Source organism: Erpetoichthys calabaricus, chromosome 11 (assembly GCF_900747795.2).
Source record: "Erpetoichthys calabaricus chromosome 11, fErpCal1.3, whole genome shotgun sequence".
Lineage (NCBI taxonomy): Eukaryota > Metazoa > Chordata > Cladistia > Polypteriformes > Polypteridae > Erpetoichthys > Erpetoichthys calabaricus.
In genome coordinates, this window is record NC_041404.2 from 144,011,450 (window position 1) to 144,029,292 (window position 17,843).

The 17,843-nt window shown below is 38.3% G+C and overlaps 1 protein-coding gene across 1 annotated transcript in view; it reads left to right on the top strand.

The window, feature by feature from the left end:
* lmtk2 (lemur tyrosine kinase 2) overlaps positions 1-17,843 on the top strand; it is a 172,374-nt gene that overhangs the window by 106,247 nt on the left and 48,284 nt on the right. Inside the window, exons 2-6 of the mRNA XM_028814218.2 lie at positions 9,039-9,163; positions 11,162-11,312; positions 12,322-12,398; positions 12,977-13,095; positions 14,508-14,595. Of these exons, the coding sequence (XP_028670051.2) occupies positions 9,039-9,163; positions 11,162-11,312; positions 12,322-12,398; positions 12,977-13,095; positions 14,508-14,595 (560 nt within the window). The remainder of the gene's footprint in view (positions 1-9,038; positions 9,164-11,161; positions 11,313-12,321; positions 12,399-12,976; positions 13,096-14,507; positions 14,596-17,843) is intronic.

Below are 17,843 nucleotides of genomic sequence, written 5' to 3' on the forward strand. Positions count from 1 at the left end.
GCCTTTGATTATTCAATGTGTTGTTTGCCTGGGTGTCTGATCTGCTTGTTTTAAATTGTCATTATTAAGATACAATGAAGAGGGAAAAACTGCACAGAGAAAGGACAAAGTATAATGAAATCAACAAAAGAGAGTTAAGCATTTAAATCTATAGCAAAAGCAGAAATATTTCTAAATGTCTTATAAATGTAAAAATCATGCTGCTATGCTTTTCTGAATGTTGAATAAAAGAAAAAAAACTATCAACTATCAACTAACAGGTGTTGTCACTGATTAGGAATCCGGTTGGAACAAAAACCTGCAGTCACAGTGGGTCAGTAGGACCGAGTTTGGGAAACACTGATGTACAACAATATTCTTGTGGAATATTGTCATAACTCTCCACATTCAATCCCTGAATTCCAGCCTGAATTTCTTGCTACTCCAGTCGCTTTTAGGATGCTACACGATCGATGTGCGTGCTTTGATGTTTGTTGAATGGTTCGATATGGTGAAGCAAAATGCCGGCATACAAATGCATTCGTGGTGCTTTTATATTCAGGTGTCACATAATCCCCAATGTAATGACATGCTACGTTTCAAAAGTCTCACATACCATTTTCTGTGCCTTTTTTTTTTTTTTTTTTGCACCTTGTACGAAATTTCGGCTTTGAACTCGAAATGTCCAGTTTTAACCTAGTTTTATCATTAAAGTAGACTGTCGTAAATGTCATCTTAAAACTGCCCCAGTTGTTAATCGCTACTTGCTTCTGGTTTTTTCCTCCTGACCTGACAGCAGCGGCAAGCAGCAATAGATCGCCACACAGAATACATTAAATTTATGATATTCCAGATCTCTGCACATTTAGAATTCTTAGATTTATACTTGATATCACTTTCATGATGAAATGCATTAAAATATGTATGTTACATTTTACAGATAAATCATTAACTTTGTTTAAATAATGAATACTGTTAATAGTTACACATATGGGTGTAGCAAAGTGGTAGCGCTGCTGTCTCGCAGGGAGTCACGTCCCTTGTGATCCCTACCTAGAATTTGCTTGTTTTGCTGGTGGGTTTCCACAGTGTGCTCAGTTTTCCATCCGAAGACATTAAGGTTTGGGGATTTGGTGAAGCTACAATGATGTTAGTGTATCTGTGTGCTGGTGTTCACCTTGCGTATGAGCTGATGCCCCGTTCTGGGATTTTGTTTCTGTCTTGCGCTGATGCTGCTGGAATGGGCGCATCCCCTAATTGATGGATGTAATCATTAAACATACTTTTCAGAGATATTGTGGCAAGGTGTCCTCGGAGTTTAATGGATGTTTCGGGCACACACGTTGCATCGTGTGGCGCCTTACTTTTCAGCTGATGATCTTGACGAGGGTTTATTTTCGGAGTAGATCTTATTTTCGGGGAAGCACGGTAGTAGTGAAACAGGACAAACTTTAAAAATCAATAAACAAACAGGCATCGCTAGCTAAGCAGATGCAAGGAACACTCCAAAACGTGGCAACAGGTAGACCAACTTGAACGGAGGCTGGCGCGTGAATGAAGATGGCCCTGCCTGGCTCCCCACTCCTGACGTCACGCTTCCCCCTCCCCTCGGCCCGCAGCCTCTGTCTTGGATTAGCGCGAATATATCGCTCCTGCAAGTGAGCTATGATACTTAGTATGATGAGAGAAGTCGCAAAATCATCCAGAATGTTCAAGGAAATTATAGAAACAAACCTGATCTAAATCTGTTAAGTAGTTCTCTCGTTCGCTAACTAGTGGAGGTCAAGAACAGCCCGAGTCTAGCGTGTGAGTGAGGAGGGCCCCGACCCCTTCCCTTCAGCCCAAATGTGTCTCTCTTGGATTTACTCAGATCAGTACAGCAAGCAAACTATGATACATAGCGCAATGAGAGAAGTCACAAAATCAACCGGAATGTTCAAGGAAATTATAGAACAGTAGTTCTCACGTGAAAAACAGACAGACATACAGATAGATGTTGGATTTTTTATATATATATATATATATATATATATTGCATTCGTAGTCTGTGTCACAATCTGATTGTATGGGTGGTTACCTACCAGGTAATGCTTGGTCAGCAAGTCAGCTGACATCCGCCACCGTGCCCTCATTCCAGTTGCGAGAAGCAGATCATAGAATGGTTGAAATAGTTTACTGTCAAATAATGCAAAGAGTACGCGACACGTGTTTCGCCCTAATTCTGGGCTCATCAGAATATATATATATATATATATATATATATATATGGAAGCGAAGGTCTGTGATACGGTTTGCATATTAGCAGCTGGAGATCCACAAAGGGAGAAAAATTAATCACGTGTCATAAACAACAACAACAACAACATTTATTTATATAGCACATTTTCATACAAAAAGTAGCTCAAAGTGCTTTATTCCTGAGCTTTCAGCCCCTACCAGGAGCCTTCATCAGAAGATAATGCTTAGACTTACAAGAGTCAAAGGCAATATATAGCACAATTCGTTGGGGGGGGTGTGTGTGTTGTACAGGGCGTAACGTTTTATTTATTATGAACATGTTCTACTTAAGTTTGCATATGCTGGGTTTATGTCCAAATGTCTGTTAATGGCGTTTTTGTCTGATAGCCAGGATTCAGCCAGTTCTCTAGCACTTTTAGTACTGGCCTTAAATCGTACTTGTACATTGTCCCAGTTAAACCTCTCAGCCTTGTTAAACCCTGTGATCAAGAAAGCAGCAATCCTCCACACGCTTGGTACCCTTTTATCATTTCAATCATTCTAGGTAAAAGACAAAGTATAGAAAAATATAAAAGCAACTTGGTGTTCATTAATGTATAACAATACAAAATAGAAAAAATATAATAGAAAAAAAATATGTAGCAAAGCCTGAATATAAATAGCCTTAGAAAAGCTTACTGAAAAATCAGAAATGTCAAGGGGTGGATGTTGTGTTACGCGGCTTTTGATTTAGCAGTCGTTGTTATTCATAAGGGAAGTTCTCCAATGTCCACATGAAATGGTCATACATGTCTTGATCTCTAACGTCACTTCCTCTGTTGTTGCCTTCTATTGTCCCTTAGACAAACCATACTGTATTTATGTTAAAATGTGCACGTGGGGGTTTTGAACCACATGACTTTATGCACATTTGATTGGCTATCTTGTCCTTGTGATAAATGACCCTGCTCTTGTTTTTATGCACCTCGTACTTCTTTCTCTTCCCAGGTACTTATTAAAACTGGTTCTAATTCTGTGACATCTATACCATAGATACACTATGTCTAATTTATTTAAGACAGATGCTGTTATGAACCAACTGAAACAGATGCACTAAAATTATAATTTACTAGTACAATACAGGAAGAATGTACGAGAGAGAAGTTGTTTAAATGTAAATTGCCCCTGTAGCCAAGTTACATTTTAAGCATCCTGTAAATTCAGTTCCTCCTGGTTTGTTTGAGCAAAATAATTAAAACTTGATATAAGCAATCTGCAATTTCAAAATCTGAAGATTTTCCACTCCAGGACACAGCCTTGCATACTGGGGCTGTGCTAGGTGTCTGTTTCCATCCTGAATAAAAAGCAGGAACTTCGTTTTTTATCAGCGGAGTGTCCAGTGCATTTATGACAATAATGTTTTGAGACTTTTCAGGTAAAGCCGATGTCACGTTATGGAACTTCTAGTCAGTGGGTATGTCAGCTTTGAAGACAGCAGTTGCTGATCTTGTCAGATTACACAACTAGTAATCCCAGGCATGTCAGATTACACGACTGTGTGGTGACTTTCTAGCACAGTTGCACGTGTCCACAGTGTTGCAAGCTCTCCCCTTTTTCTGACAGCCGATAACGAAATGACAGATTAAGCGGGTTTCCTATTTTCATTCTGTTGTGGCACATCAGACGCTTGATTATCTCTTCTGTTTGCAAAATCCTTAAGCACCCTGTTTTCCTTATTCCTCATTTCTGCATTACATGCACAGTTCTTCCAAGTAAATGCTGATTGGTTGCAGGGTATGTCATCCTTGGCCACTGTCAGTCACAGGAGAGTGACACAATTGCTCCCATTCCACTAAAATTATATAAAAGAAGTCTACAAGTGAAAATCACTGGAAAAGTCGTGTTGTGTTACGAGGCCTTAAGGAAGATGGACATTTTGGGGGTAAGGTACTAGAAAATGGTGACTTGTTACAAATTGATTAGCACATGCAAGTAGGATTTCACAGTACTCTGTACACGTGACAGTGTTGACCCTTTGAGCTTACAGACCCTATAAAATAGTGGCATTAGTACATATAATAAGTAGCACATTTTTTGAAGGGTTGTGTACAGTAAACCTTCTTACACAAACCTGCTGGTACTTTAACAGTTCCTCATGCTGAGTATATGAGCCAGACAAATAGCATGGCATGTGCATGTTCAGCTGGCAACCATGCTGCTTGCTGTTTTGGCTTCTTAGCACCTAATATTGCAGTTGCTGCTCACTTTTATAATGTCCCCTCTGCCCACTCACAGTTTGTGCCACTGTGTTCTCAAGTGTGTGGTTTAAAAAAAAATATAAATAACACACCTTGAAATATTTATATTTTAAAGTAGTCTTTGTGTCTTATCTAGGTCAGATCACTCGTTCCTCCCCTTTTGTACAAGCTGTGTACCAGGATAGCCTACTGTTACGTTTTTGAAAATCCTACAGTATATATTATCAGCTAAAAAAAAAAATTATATCATTATCCTGTCATTACAGTTCTTCGATCAGAAATAAATGAATGTCTGCCTTCATCTTCTCAAGCTGACCTAGCAATTTGAAAGCTTTTTAAGTGTAGATACAGCGCCCCCTGTTGAAGAAGAGCTGTATTTTTTTATGTTTTGCATTGAGAAGTCAAGCATTGGCTAACTAAGATGATTACAATATGCCAGCTTTTGAGGCACCACAGGCCCCTTCTTCAGGCAGGATATAATCCATGTCTGATGGAATTGATCACATCTTACCTGAAGAAGGGGCATGAGTTGCCTCGAAAGCTGGCATATTGTAATCGTCTCAGTTAGCCAATAAAAGGTGTCATTTTGCTTGACTTCTCACTACATCCATAATGGCTAACACAGCACAACACCCCTAGTACTACAGACCTACACGACACCGTTATGTTTTCCTTGGTAATGTTCATGTTCCGGAGCTGCTCTTTTACTGGCCTTCACCCCACAAACTGTTTCACTTTATGCATTTGCAGTGTGAGTGTCACAGCATCAAGGCACAAGTGTGTAAAGTTTCACACTAACAGAATCCTCAAAGTGAAAATCGAGTCTCTGATTAATGTGAACATATTCTCCACACGTGCACCCTAAATGGAGTAGCTTCGGCCCAAATCAGGAGTTCTCTTTCTGAAGGGCTACAGATTTCATTCCAGACGTGTACTTGCATCTTTTATCCTTAACAAACTGCATTCAGCAGCTTAGCTTATTTTTTTCATAGTTAATGAAAGATAATTAACAAAGGAAATAAAAGCTTATTAGTCTACTTTGCACGTTATGTTGTGTTCATCATTAAATGTCTGTTTCAGTGAAATATTTGGAAGGAAATACTAGAGACCGCACCAAAACATTCTTGGAAAAGGAAAATCGTCCTGCTGATTTATACTTCATGATATTAAGTTCATAGCACACACAAGCTTACCCAAAGAGAAAGAGGAGACCAGTGTTCTTTACTTGGGGTGTGTGTGTGTATGTGTGTTTTGATTTTGTTTTGTAAATGGTAAGCAGTATTCTGGCAATCATGAGAAGAAATTCTCCCATTTTGAACACAAAACATTTCCAGATGTGACTTCTGCTGTTTTGCTTTTTTGAGATGTGTTGCTTTAACTCTACTCATTCTTAAATCACAGATTATTTTTCTCCCTTTCTAATGATACAGGTATCCTCCAAGTGATTTGAAGCCTAAAATGGACGAGTAATTTTCAGTTCTTCACTTTCTTTTCAGTTTCCTTCTGAGTATTTCATTACACCAGATAGTGAATGATGAATACACATGGGTGGAAATGGAGACCAGCTAGACGTAGAACTGCTGGTTCCTTTGTCATTTGCATCTTATTGCTAATAAGGAGCAGTTAAACAATAACTACAACTGTTTAAGACTAAAATAAGCCATTAAGGGTTAAAAATCTTAACAAGCAAGACCACTAAAATGAAGTAGAAAAATGTAATTTCATCAGTAACGAGGATTTCTCATAAAGCAATTAGGTTGGAACAAAAACCTGAAGCCACTGCAGTCTTCCAGGACCACTGGCATTGTTCGACCCTGATTTTTAGGGCCTGAGTCTTAAATAGCAAATAAGTTAAATTAGTAGCAAACTATTTACTAATTAAGGAAATGGTCAGAATGAAAACCTATAACCACTGTGGCCTTCCAGGATCGGAGTTGGCCCCCCCTGCTAATATGCCTTTATGCTTTACAGTTCAGGACTTCCTTCTAGCCAACTTCCTACCATATGAGAGCATTTAGTACTCTGAATACAAGAATAAAGCAAAGCATTAAGGTTATTCCATTAACATATTAGCCAAAAGGGTAAAAACCAAATCTTCCATTACCTGTGCCCCTATGAAGAACATACATTCTGTTCAAATTAAGTAAAAACGTACGTGAATTTACCATTAACATTAACTTAAAAAGTTTAACTCTTGCATCTTGTACCTGACCATGGTGGTGAATTGGGAGTGTCGTGGATTTCTTTTATATAAATGTTCCAAAGTCATTCTGATAAGAAAGGACAGCTAGAAAGCAGTCAGTCATCCTCCTAGACTGTAAAACATAAGAAACGTAAGTAAAGTAAATAACTTATCACCTGGTCAATCCGGTGCCATCTATTGGGTAAGGCTGGCAGAAACTGTTTACAGTATATGGGTATACATTTGTGTCAAACTGGTTATATAGTGTGTGTGTTTATATATATATATATATATATATATATATATATATATATAAATAGGGTGGGCCATAAGTTTCCATACATATGGCTTTTAACATTTTATTTTTTATATATCAGATACCCTAAATAATGCGTTTGAATAAAGAGCAATGAATTGAAATGTGTTTTCAAAACAGTGGCAGTCATGTGCAGAGAAAATTATATAAATAAAAATGGTTTTTCATACAAAAATGTTTATATATACTGTATATAATATATATATAACACACACACACACACAGTGGAACCTCGGTTTGCGAGTAACTTGGTTTATGAGTGTTTTGCAAGACGAGCTAAAATGTTTAATAAATTTTGACTTGATAAACGAGCGAGGTCTTGCAATACGAGTAGTCCGTATACGCTTTGTCTGCCGAGCGTCACGTGATCACAACTGAGCTGATGGTGGTTCTCTCTCTCGCTGTGGGATTGTGGGTAATTGTCTCCTATTCTCTGTCTGAATCGGCGTGCCTCACTCATATAGTCAACATCCGTACGAATGTATACTGTTTACTACAGCATTGTGACCACGCGTGTGTGTGTGCTGTGACGTGCGAGTCCCCGTCTTGCACCCCAAAATACGAAGCTGAGTCTCAGTACTTTAGCAACACCAGCTTTATTTAGCTTGAAACAGCAACAGCGCGGTTATTTATTGTAGCGGGATCTTCCACTCTCCTATACACAGACACAGCAGTCAGGCAGGGCTGTGCCCAAGTAGAACTGTGCCCTGCACATTTATAATGTTCCTTGTTCCTTGTATCACCCATTGAAGGCAGGCGCTTATAGCATGTCCGCGATCTTTTCAGATTCGCTTTTACGGTGAACTGCTATATATATATATATATATATATATATATATATATATATATATATATATATATATATATATATATATATATATATAATATATAAAATAGAATTGCTTCACAGGAGCTCAGTCTTTGGGTAAAGCTTTTGCTTTACCAGACAGCCTATATCCCCATACCTACGTAACAATATGAGTTTTGGGTGATGACCAAAAGAAAAGGAAGCCCCTTTATAGCGTTGATGGGTTACCTCTCCATCATAGGGGGTGAACTTCTGAGTGGAGCAACTGCTTGTCCAGACCGAATAGGGTCAGTTGAAGTTGTTTGAACAGGACACTCGCTTGATACCAATGAATTATTATTATTATTATTATACCTTCCACGACGGTTGCCTGTGGCATGACCCACCAGGGGAAGACCCAGAGTCATATCCAAGATATGCTGGAATAATTACATTTTTGAAATGGGTTTGGAGCACTTGGAAATTATTCACGTGGAACTGGTGGAAGTTAACTAAAAATTGGGTGACCTGGTCTGTCAAGGTTGGCATGTTGCCTTTGCAAACCTTCCCCAGGATAAGTGGAGTGAAAGTAAAGTGAATCAAAGAAGAACTGTACAGTGCAAAGAGAAGCCAGGCTTTATTTTTCTGTTGTCTCTGTCAGAAAGACTTGAATGAGAATAGGGTTCTTGTCTATGCATATGAGAAGTTCAGCCAGCGGGCCTTTTATTAAAAAGGCAGGGAGGTATAAAGATTAAACTAACCAAAGGTGACTTACCATGTTGCACTGCCTTTATTCTTTATGGATATTTTTTTTTGGGGGGGTTCATGTGTCTCTTGTGTTCACTTAGCTACAGGTGGCATCTGAGCTACTTTTGGGATTAATAAAAGAAACAGCTGTACAAATGCCATAAGGCCTTGGCTACATCAAATATATAATATGTTACTGCACTGCTTAATGCCATATTATTACATATTTTTCATGTACATAAGATATTGTGGGTTGGTTAGCAGCCAAGGATGGTGGCTGTTCAAGACTATGATTTGTGTGTTTTGTCCTTCCTAATTCTTGCTCTGCGGTTATGTTTATGCTATCAGAAGTACTTAATTCTGTAATTGCGTTGGTATTTTTAAAGCTATCGCCTGAGTTGCAATACCAAGTTATTATGTGTATTTTGTTCATCATGTGACAAGTGACCTGTTTAAATGTTTCATTTTCTTCCTTTAGTTTTTTTGAAGCTTAAAATAGCATTAAAATGCTATTTATAGTGATTAGTTGCCATTTTTGTTCCTTTTCTTTAGGGGAAGCAGCTGTAGGTGAAGTTTCCTTGTCATCTCTGGCTTTTTCTTTTGCTGGTTTGGTTTTGTTAATAGTCCTCCTTGTGAACTGCGTTTCCTGCTGTAAGGAGCAAGAAATCAATTTCAAGGTAAGAGATAAACTCCATCAAACATGTCAGTTACAATAACTGTTTTCAACTGACACACACAGAGTGTGTGTGTGTATATATTTGTAGATGATATTTATGTATATATACATATATTTGTGTGAGTGTGTGTATATGTATATACATATATGTATGTATGTATGTATATGTGTGTGTGTATATGTATATGGTGATAAATTGGAAAAAATGAATGATGCTGATATGTTTTATGGAGCTGGACCTTGATTTTGAAGACCCCATTTGGTTTCTGGTTTTCATTCAGACTCGAAGCTTTTTTTGCCCTCTGACCCTTAACCCTGAACTGCCTAAAGTGGGTTCAGTAATGAGGGGATGAATGGGTATTTCCCATTTATTGAACATTGTTTAATTTGATGCCTTTTTGATACTCTCATTCCTCCATTTCAAAAATTCTTACAAGTGTAAGCAAAAATGTTGTGGGTGAAGTGGATTAGTATCCTGAACTTCGTAACCTTTTCCCCTCGTATTTCTTAGTATGTTTTTGTTAAATCAGTAGTCATTATGAAGAATTGATCTTGGTGCAAAGGAAAGCCACTCGGAATGAAAAGTGCAGTTTAGCATTGCATTTGTGGCATTTAGTGATTTAAGAGTAAATTTAAATCAGCCATATGTCGCACCTTTCACTTCTGCTTTTCCAGTGTCACCATATTCAGATCCATTATTTGTAAATCTCTATATGTTACACAGCTTTGTTGACTTTTATAGGTTTATTGATGCAATAATAGAAATGTGCCCACTTCTCAGGTTTGACTCTCAATAAACATTATTTAGTTTGAATGTCTACCCTTTTCTAGTTAAGGAAAGCTATCTGAATCTATCCTGCCTCTCTGCTTGTTTCATTCTAATTCATTTTTATATTGTACTTTCCATAGGACAGAAATGTACATTTATATATGATAATATCTTTAATGTAAAAGGAAATATTTAAATACTAGACATTAAGCCCATTACAATAACAGGCGCTAGAACAGTAGTGCATAAACATTGCGCACAGCACCGTGTGATGCGTGGCGTCGCCCTGCTCATGCGCACTTCACCAGAAGACACACACACACGGACATCCTGGACGCGCACAGGGGTTTTATTAAAGAGGATCATTAAAAACTAAAGTAAACCTAACTGGTTATGAAATAATTGTGACTGGTTGTTGGCTAGTAGCATTGTTTTACCCAGTAACAAGACCATTGATAGTTACAGTGTGTGAACAAGATTATTCTAGGCCGTGCGTTTTAAATTCACTTTTAAGAATCTGGTTTTAACTAAAACCAGCACTTACTGAATATTCATGAACTGAATTTGAGACCATGGCGTATGTGCAATTTTAGGTAAATGTGTAAATCTGGAAATGATGTTCACTACCAGTGTATTGGCAGTGTCACCAGTTATCTCATCTGCCTTCTGAAGGTGTCCAGACCCCTTTCCTTTTTCCATATTTTGGTATGTTGCAGCCTAATGTTGAAATCATTTTAAACATTCAATAAAGAATAAAAGAATATTGAAATGAAGAATATTGAGCTAACACTTTGAGTTTCTTTCATTTGTATTTTCTTCCTTTGTTTTAGTCATTTTTGTGTGTGTATCTATGTATTTATTTAAAGAGCTTCTGTAGTACTAGGGTGTTGTACTGTGTTAGCCATTATGGATGTAGTGAGGAGTCAAGCAAAATGACACCTTTTATTGGCTAACTGAAAAGATAACAATATGCAAGCTTTCAAGGCAGCTCAGGCTCCGTCTTCAGGCAATCTTACTGAGCTGTATTCTTTTTAGTTAGCTAATGAAAAGTATTTACTTGTCTTCTCGAGCTTCTGTAAAAAAAAAAAAAAAAGTCCAAATTTCCCCCTGGGGACAAATACAGTTCTATTTATCTGCCTGTTTGTATCATTTATCTGTCTTACTGTCTGTCAGTTTGTCTGTCTGTCCATCCATGATTCTTTGATTGTTCTAATCATGACATTCTTCCAGGAGTTTGAAGATAATTTTGAGGATGAGATTGACTTCACCCCGCCAGCTGAAGATACACCTTCCATTCAGTCCCCAGCAGAGGTGTACACACTTGCGGTTCCTCCAGCAGTTCTCCCTGGACCACCTCATTTGCAGCCTCCTGGAATAGCTGGTTAGTTTATCAAATACAGTATGTATTTTTTAATTTCCTATAGCAGTAGAATCCTCATTTAAAAATGAGTCTAACAGTTGATAAATGCTACCTGTGCAAGAAAGGAGAAACCTAGCTGTGTTAATAAATTTGCTTTGACCAGCAATTTTCTGCTTTACAGTCTTTTGAACCCTTTAGAGAGTGACATTGCTTTAAAAATAAGTTTGCTAGATTTGGCTTTCTTGTTGAGTTTCACTGTAAGCGAGTACACATTTGAACAAATAGGAAATTTATTCGGTATTCAGTAGGTACGTTGATATTTTATAGAACTGCATTCTCTCTCTCTCTCTCTAGATCTCTCTCTTTCTTTCTCAAAGGGGTTGCTCTCTGCTGTGCTGGGAAGGGCTGAGGTGTAAAACCCAGCGACATGTAAACAGGGAGTAAGCAAGTTATATTTGGTTTGGCCAGATGTGCACTTCTTCCTTTTTAGAAGCCTTCTTCATGTCATTTGACTTCCTTACTGGGATGTGAAATCCTTCAGCCTGAGCTGTGCTCTCCTGCCTGACCTCTGGCATGATTTCATTGTAAACATCCTGTTTTGCTAGCCACTCACTTTTGGGGTTTCCTGCACTGAAACAGACCTACAAGCAGACCCTTGTAAGAGATTGTACACTGATAAAAAAATTTTTTAAAATGCTGCTCTGATTTCACTGCATGGTAAATGTTGTTAATGTCCCCAAGCTGTGCTTTAAACGTCCATATCATCACAGAGGTATATATGGAAGAGTTTATGCCCTTTTTGGTCACAAATTTCCAGGTTTGATTTCAGTTTTGAACCATTCAATAACTTTGTGTCTGTAGTCAGCCACCATTTCCACATGCATATGTTATACCTTACCAAAATGATACCAAAGCCTTTGGTGGCATGCAGTTTTATTCCTTGTAAGATATTTACTCATTTCCTAGTAGTAATGGAATTATTTGCTATTGTAGGCCATATCTTAATTTCAGTGTTTCTTTCCCATTGCAGAAGGTTCGACAGTGCCACAAGTTACACGTCATAGCCTCAGTTACATCCAGGAAATCGGAAATGGCTGGTTTGGGAAAGTATGTTTAATCCTGACGCTCCTGTTTGTTTTTATCTTTTATCAATGTTAAAATATATTGCATGAAGTTTCTTTGGGTTGTTTCAGACCTCTATAGAAGGATAAATGAATATAAGGTGACAAGAATATGCTTGTGTTCATTTTCTCCAAACTTAATTGTGACACAGTTTTTTTTGGATCTCGTGTCTGAAGTCTTTTTCCGGCACTTGAAACAAAATGTCATCTTTTCTGAAACAAAATCGTCATGGATAGATTTAAGGAAAGAGTAAATATTTTCTTGGGCACGTGTCTCATTATACAAAATTTTGTGATTAAAGTTGGGTGGAGTGATGTCAGCTTCCTGTCCACCTTCCTCAGGATGGAACGCTGATGGCTGCAGCCCTATGATGAGAAATTGGCAGAGCAGCTGAAAAACATCCTCTCTTACCTGCTGTGGTGTCCTTGTCCTGTTCCATCTTCTGCGTCCTAATTGGATTGTTTTTAGGAAGCGGCAGTTTTCCTGTCTGAAATGGTTAGACCCTATATAGCTCTGTCCTTAAATGTAAGCTTGTGTGCATATTTCTTACGTGTCTTTTTCAGGTCCTGCTTGGTGAGATCTACATTGACCTTGGAGTATCAAGAGTTGTCATAAAGGAGCTCAAAGCCAACGCAACCACAAAGGAACAAAACATATTTCTACAGAATGACGATCCCTACCGGTGAGCTTACATGACTTTCATTGTATCGTTTATTTTTACTAATGTATATCAGTTGTAATGTTGTCAGATGTCATTTCAGTTTTTGCAAAATCATCTAATAACTTGTATGGGCACCACATTATTACTCCAAACCAATTTTTGCTGTTCATGCTTAAAAACAAGAGTGTGTGGCACTGCCTCCTCAGAGCTTTTAAGTGCATTTGACTCAAAACCATGAGCTTGCTCTTTCAGTCTAGACAGCCGGGATAAATCTTTGTCAGACTCACAGATGCCAGCAATGCACTTTCTGGCAGTGCTGCTTTGGTGCCATTGTTGCATAGTCATCTTCTTCCTTTGCTTTATCATCTCTTGAACAATTAATGTTTGCTTAGTGAGACTGATCGTAACCCCCCTGTGTTCTTTGTGCATGTCTGCAAAAGACACAAATCTTAATGTTACACACATGGAGAAAAGAAAATATGACCTTTTCTATATATCAGTGTATTTTGGGCTGAGGAAAACAGTTGTTCCTTGAGGAGATAAATGTACACACTTGGGGTAGAGTGGAGTTGCACCTTGTACTTATGCCCATTATAATTGTTTCTTCTTACTCATGCATTTATGAGTCAAGTGTGCTATACACAAATTACCAATGAGTATAATAAACAATGCAACATGAAAAAGGTGCTCTAATATTAAATATGTAATTCAGTAATGAGAAACCTTGGAAATTATGGCCTCCACGCTGTTTGTAGAAAGAAGCTGTATAACATTTTGGCTGATGATAAAGCTAACATCTGTGGATCGACACGTTAAAGAAGCATTTTCAATGCCTTTCAAAATCTGTTGTGCATATGTGCAAAATAAATAAATGTAGAAAACACATTTTTACACAAAATCCAACTGTTGAGCTCTTGATATTAGCGAGTAAGTCTGACTTTTGACAATTCTAGGAATCAACAATATGGCAGTTGCAGAGGTGACACTTTTGGCTGTGTTTATGCAGTGACTGTGATGCAGCATTCTGTTTACTGTCGGTGGTGTTGTCTAGTTAGATATTCAGCTTGCATTATTTTATGTGCTGACTTTCCTGCCAAATCTGTGCAAGTCTTAGTCTCTGGGCAACTTGTGTGGGTAGCATTATTTCCTTTTGAAGTGTTATGCTGCTATAATTACAAGAACTGAACTGAATTTAGGAGGATCTGTAAGTAGCCCATATGGTTAGGCAAGATGTTTTTTTTTTTTACAATGCTGTGTGTGTCTTTTTGCTATTTATGTCAATCCATAGAAATGGAAACTATAGCCACAATTAAACATCTACCCAGCATGCTGCCACTGAACCATGACATAACCACTGGATTGCTGGTTACATTCCTTCTAAGAATTTACTGAATTAATAATAAAGGTGTTTTTTTTTCCCTCCTCACTTTTAGGGTTTTGCAGCATCCAAATATCCTTCAGTGCCTGGGTCAGTGTGTGGAAGCCATCCCTTTCCTGCTGGTGTTTGAATTTTGTGAACTGGTAAGGCCACACACCTACTAATCTTTACTTTTACATGACTTCTTTCTGCATTCTCTTCTCAGATAGGACAGCCAGGTATCGGACATGAAAATTCCAGTGAGACCCACAGAATTCTCACACCAGTCAATCTAGAATTAATTTATTTTATGCACATATATTTTACATACTCTAGAATAATTTATTTTATACACATGTGTTGTGCAAGTTTTTAATTGCAGCCCCAGATCATTCAGTCAACAAGTAACTCCCAGCATGAGCTCCTATTCTGATGAGCTGTGTCTCTTTAAAAAGTTCTGGCTCATCAGAAGACCTTAAAATCCTCTTCAAGTGTTTCTGCAACTCTTGCGGTTGTAGTTACTGAACCTGTTTCAGTCTGGAAAGCTGTTATCCAGCTGCATTAATTACTGTTGCTATATCAGCAAATACAGACCCTTTCTGTACTCTCTTGCCTCACTTGCTGAGGAATGCTATCACGCAAGTCCTGCTAGCTTGTAGACTTATAAGGAAGCAATCATTGAGGTGCTCAAAGTTTAAATTAAGTTAGCCAAGGTTTTATTTGACCTTAAAGACCTCTTTCTGGGCTTTACCTTGTATCTGCAAACATTAATCTAAATAGCTAAATAGTTGTATTATAAAAAAAAAGAAAGAAAGAAAAACAAACATTTTAAATTATTGATTGGACATTTTTTTAGCCCAGCATGCAGGTGGAGGACTTCATCTGAAAGCTTTATAGATAAAGAGAATATTGTTTAGTTGGTGCAAAATGTGTCATCCTGAGTGATTTGCTGCTGGCTGTTTCTAACATGAGATGGCATATTGTTGCTGGGCTCCATGCCACAGGGACTCACCGTTCATACTTCTCTTGCATCATCATGCTACATGTTATTACAATCCAAAATTTTCTGTTTTTGTGTGCAGGTGTTTCCATTAGGTTTTTGATGCAAGATGTAGAATGTCAGTATTTAAAGGAAGGATGCTAAGGGTTAGGGTTAAATTATAGGAAAACTAGGTTGCAGTTTAAAACCCTGGACCTTGAATTTTGAATCCCGTCATGGTGGTTTGGTTGTTGATGTGGAGGAACAAAACCACAGCTTCCATCTGAATTACATACTTAATGTATTGAACCTCAGATTAGCTCCAATGGGCTTTCAATTATGCATTTGATCCAATTCAGAAAAAGGAACACTGACGCCCGTTTGAGAACATTTTGCCTTCAAAGGCATACAAGAAATTTGCAGCCTCCTAGTAATCGTTTTATTAATGATTATTAGCAGCGTATATTTAAATGTTGCATGCCAGCTGTAACCTACATTTCTTACAATTTAAACAATCTCAGGGCAACTGGCACATGCTGCTCCAAGGCACCTGTCACGCTAGTGAATGACACCATCTCATTTTACTCTGGACATGCATGGCTTTTTACTGCCCCCTAGGCGGGCCTTCAGTCATTTTCAGTTTCTGTCTGATGGGTGATCCTGCTCAGGTCTGCACATCATGCTCTGCAAGTCTTACACACAAGTAGAGATAGAAAATATTAAGAGTTTCCTCCTAACCTGTTCAGTCTCGGGTAAATTATTAGCAGAATGATGAATTTTTGGTCTTACCTGGTTGGTTTGGAGCAATTGAGAAGACGGCAAACTGCCATAAAATTTCTCTTTTCTGGAATCTAATAAATAAGTGGAATTAGTTATTTATACCAAAAGTAGTATAATCAGTAGTGTTTTTTTTTTAGACTTTAGGCCTGAACTGGAGCTACTAAAATGACAGTTTGAGTCACATGGGTTTAAATTTGTGTCTTTTAAATATTGTCCAGAAAATAGTTTTTTCTTTAAACTTGGTGCTGTAGTTTCCACTGGTGGCAGGTAAACACTGCTGGTTAACTTCAAAACAGTGCAAATATAGAAAAGCACATGCAGCTGTTTTCAGGCTCTGAAGTGACAGGCTGCCCCAAACCCCCCCGCCCCCCCCCCCCCCCCCCCCCCAAGCAGCTGTGGCGGCGTGAGCATTGGCTTTCAGAATTTCATCCATGCTTGCCATCAGTTGCATTAGACTCTTGGATATGTGAGGCCCGGCATAGACCTTCTGAAATTTTATGAAGAACATTTTGTTCGGTTTATTTTAATACAGTGCACAGCACTCTAGGTTGTGCTTGAACAGCTACGACAAATGCAAAGAGATTATTTCGCGTCACAAGATTATATACAATATCATATCACATGTGTAATGAGCTTTGAGGCCTTGTGGCTGGCAGTAGAGGTGAGAAAAACAGAATCTGTGTATGGTTAGGTGAAAACCATCAGTTCTGAGAATACTTACTGCAGACTTATTCAAGATTCTTTCTATTTGTATACCATGGGTAGCCAGGTTATTATCTTTGTGAATTTTAAGCTTGTGATTTGTAAATCCCTTCGGAGCTTCTGCTAAACAGATACATGTAAATATAACTAATGGAATATTTACATCATTGCTTCATTAAAAACCTGGCTAATCTGGAAACACACAAGCTTAACGCGATTGTCGAACAAGTTCAACAATAAAGAGCTGAGCATTCCACAAGAGCAAAAAGGTGGCACAAAAATGGGCTTGTCGATATTTCTCAATATAGCTGAGCTGAGAAGATCTTGTTTCATGTAAAGCTGTACTCTGAGTGAAGGAGTGGAGCTTTAAGGAAGCCCTTACCTATTTTTAGCTCACTGCAGTAGTGTAATGAGGCTGTTGTGCTGCTGCCATGCCAGCCAGCCCTGACTATCCCTTTCAGCGGCCTTAGCCGATGTCACATTCAGCAGTTTCCCAAATGCTCCCACGTTCAGCACTCTGGCGCTTATTTCGGTCACGGCAGCCATTCCTTACTTTCTCCTCGCATCTTGGAAGTCTGTTGTCAAGTTTGCTTTGCGAGATTTGTAGTGCTGTATAGTTCAAGCCAGAGATGCTTCTTTATGTGTTTACTTGATGATGGCTTATAAAACTGGCTTGGGGATTACAAATTAATGTTTAGAAGCCAGGTCAGTGTTGTGCTGTGTGTGGCTTGAAATCCAGAAACGGCTTTCTGCGTTAAAGCTGCAAGAGTAAAAATGGCTAGCAGTCTTAAGGCGTATAGTTCATTTTGTCTGCATTGAAGGCACAAATCTTCAGCATAAATGTAACAGATGCAGTAGCACTGATAAGCATTTTGCTCATGCATTTCCATTCCTTTGTACCATGGAATTAAACTTCAGCTTGTATTTACCTTATCAGCTCTCTGTATTTTG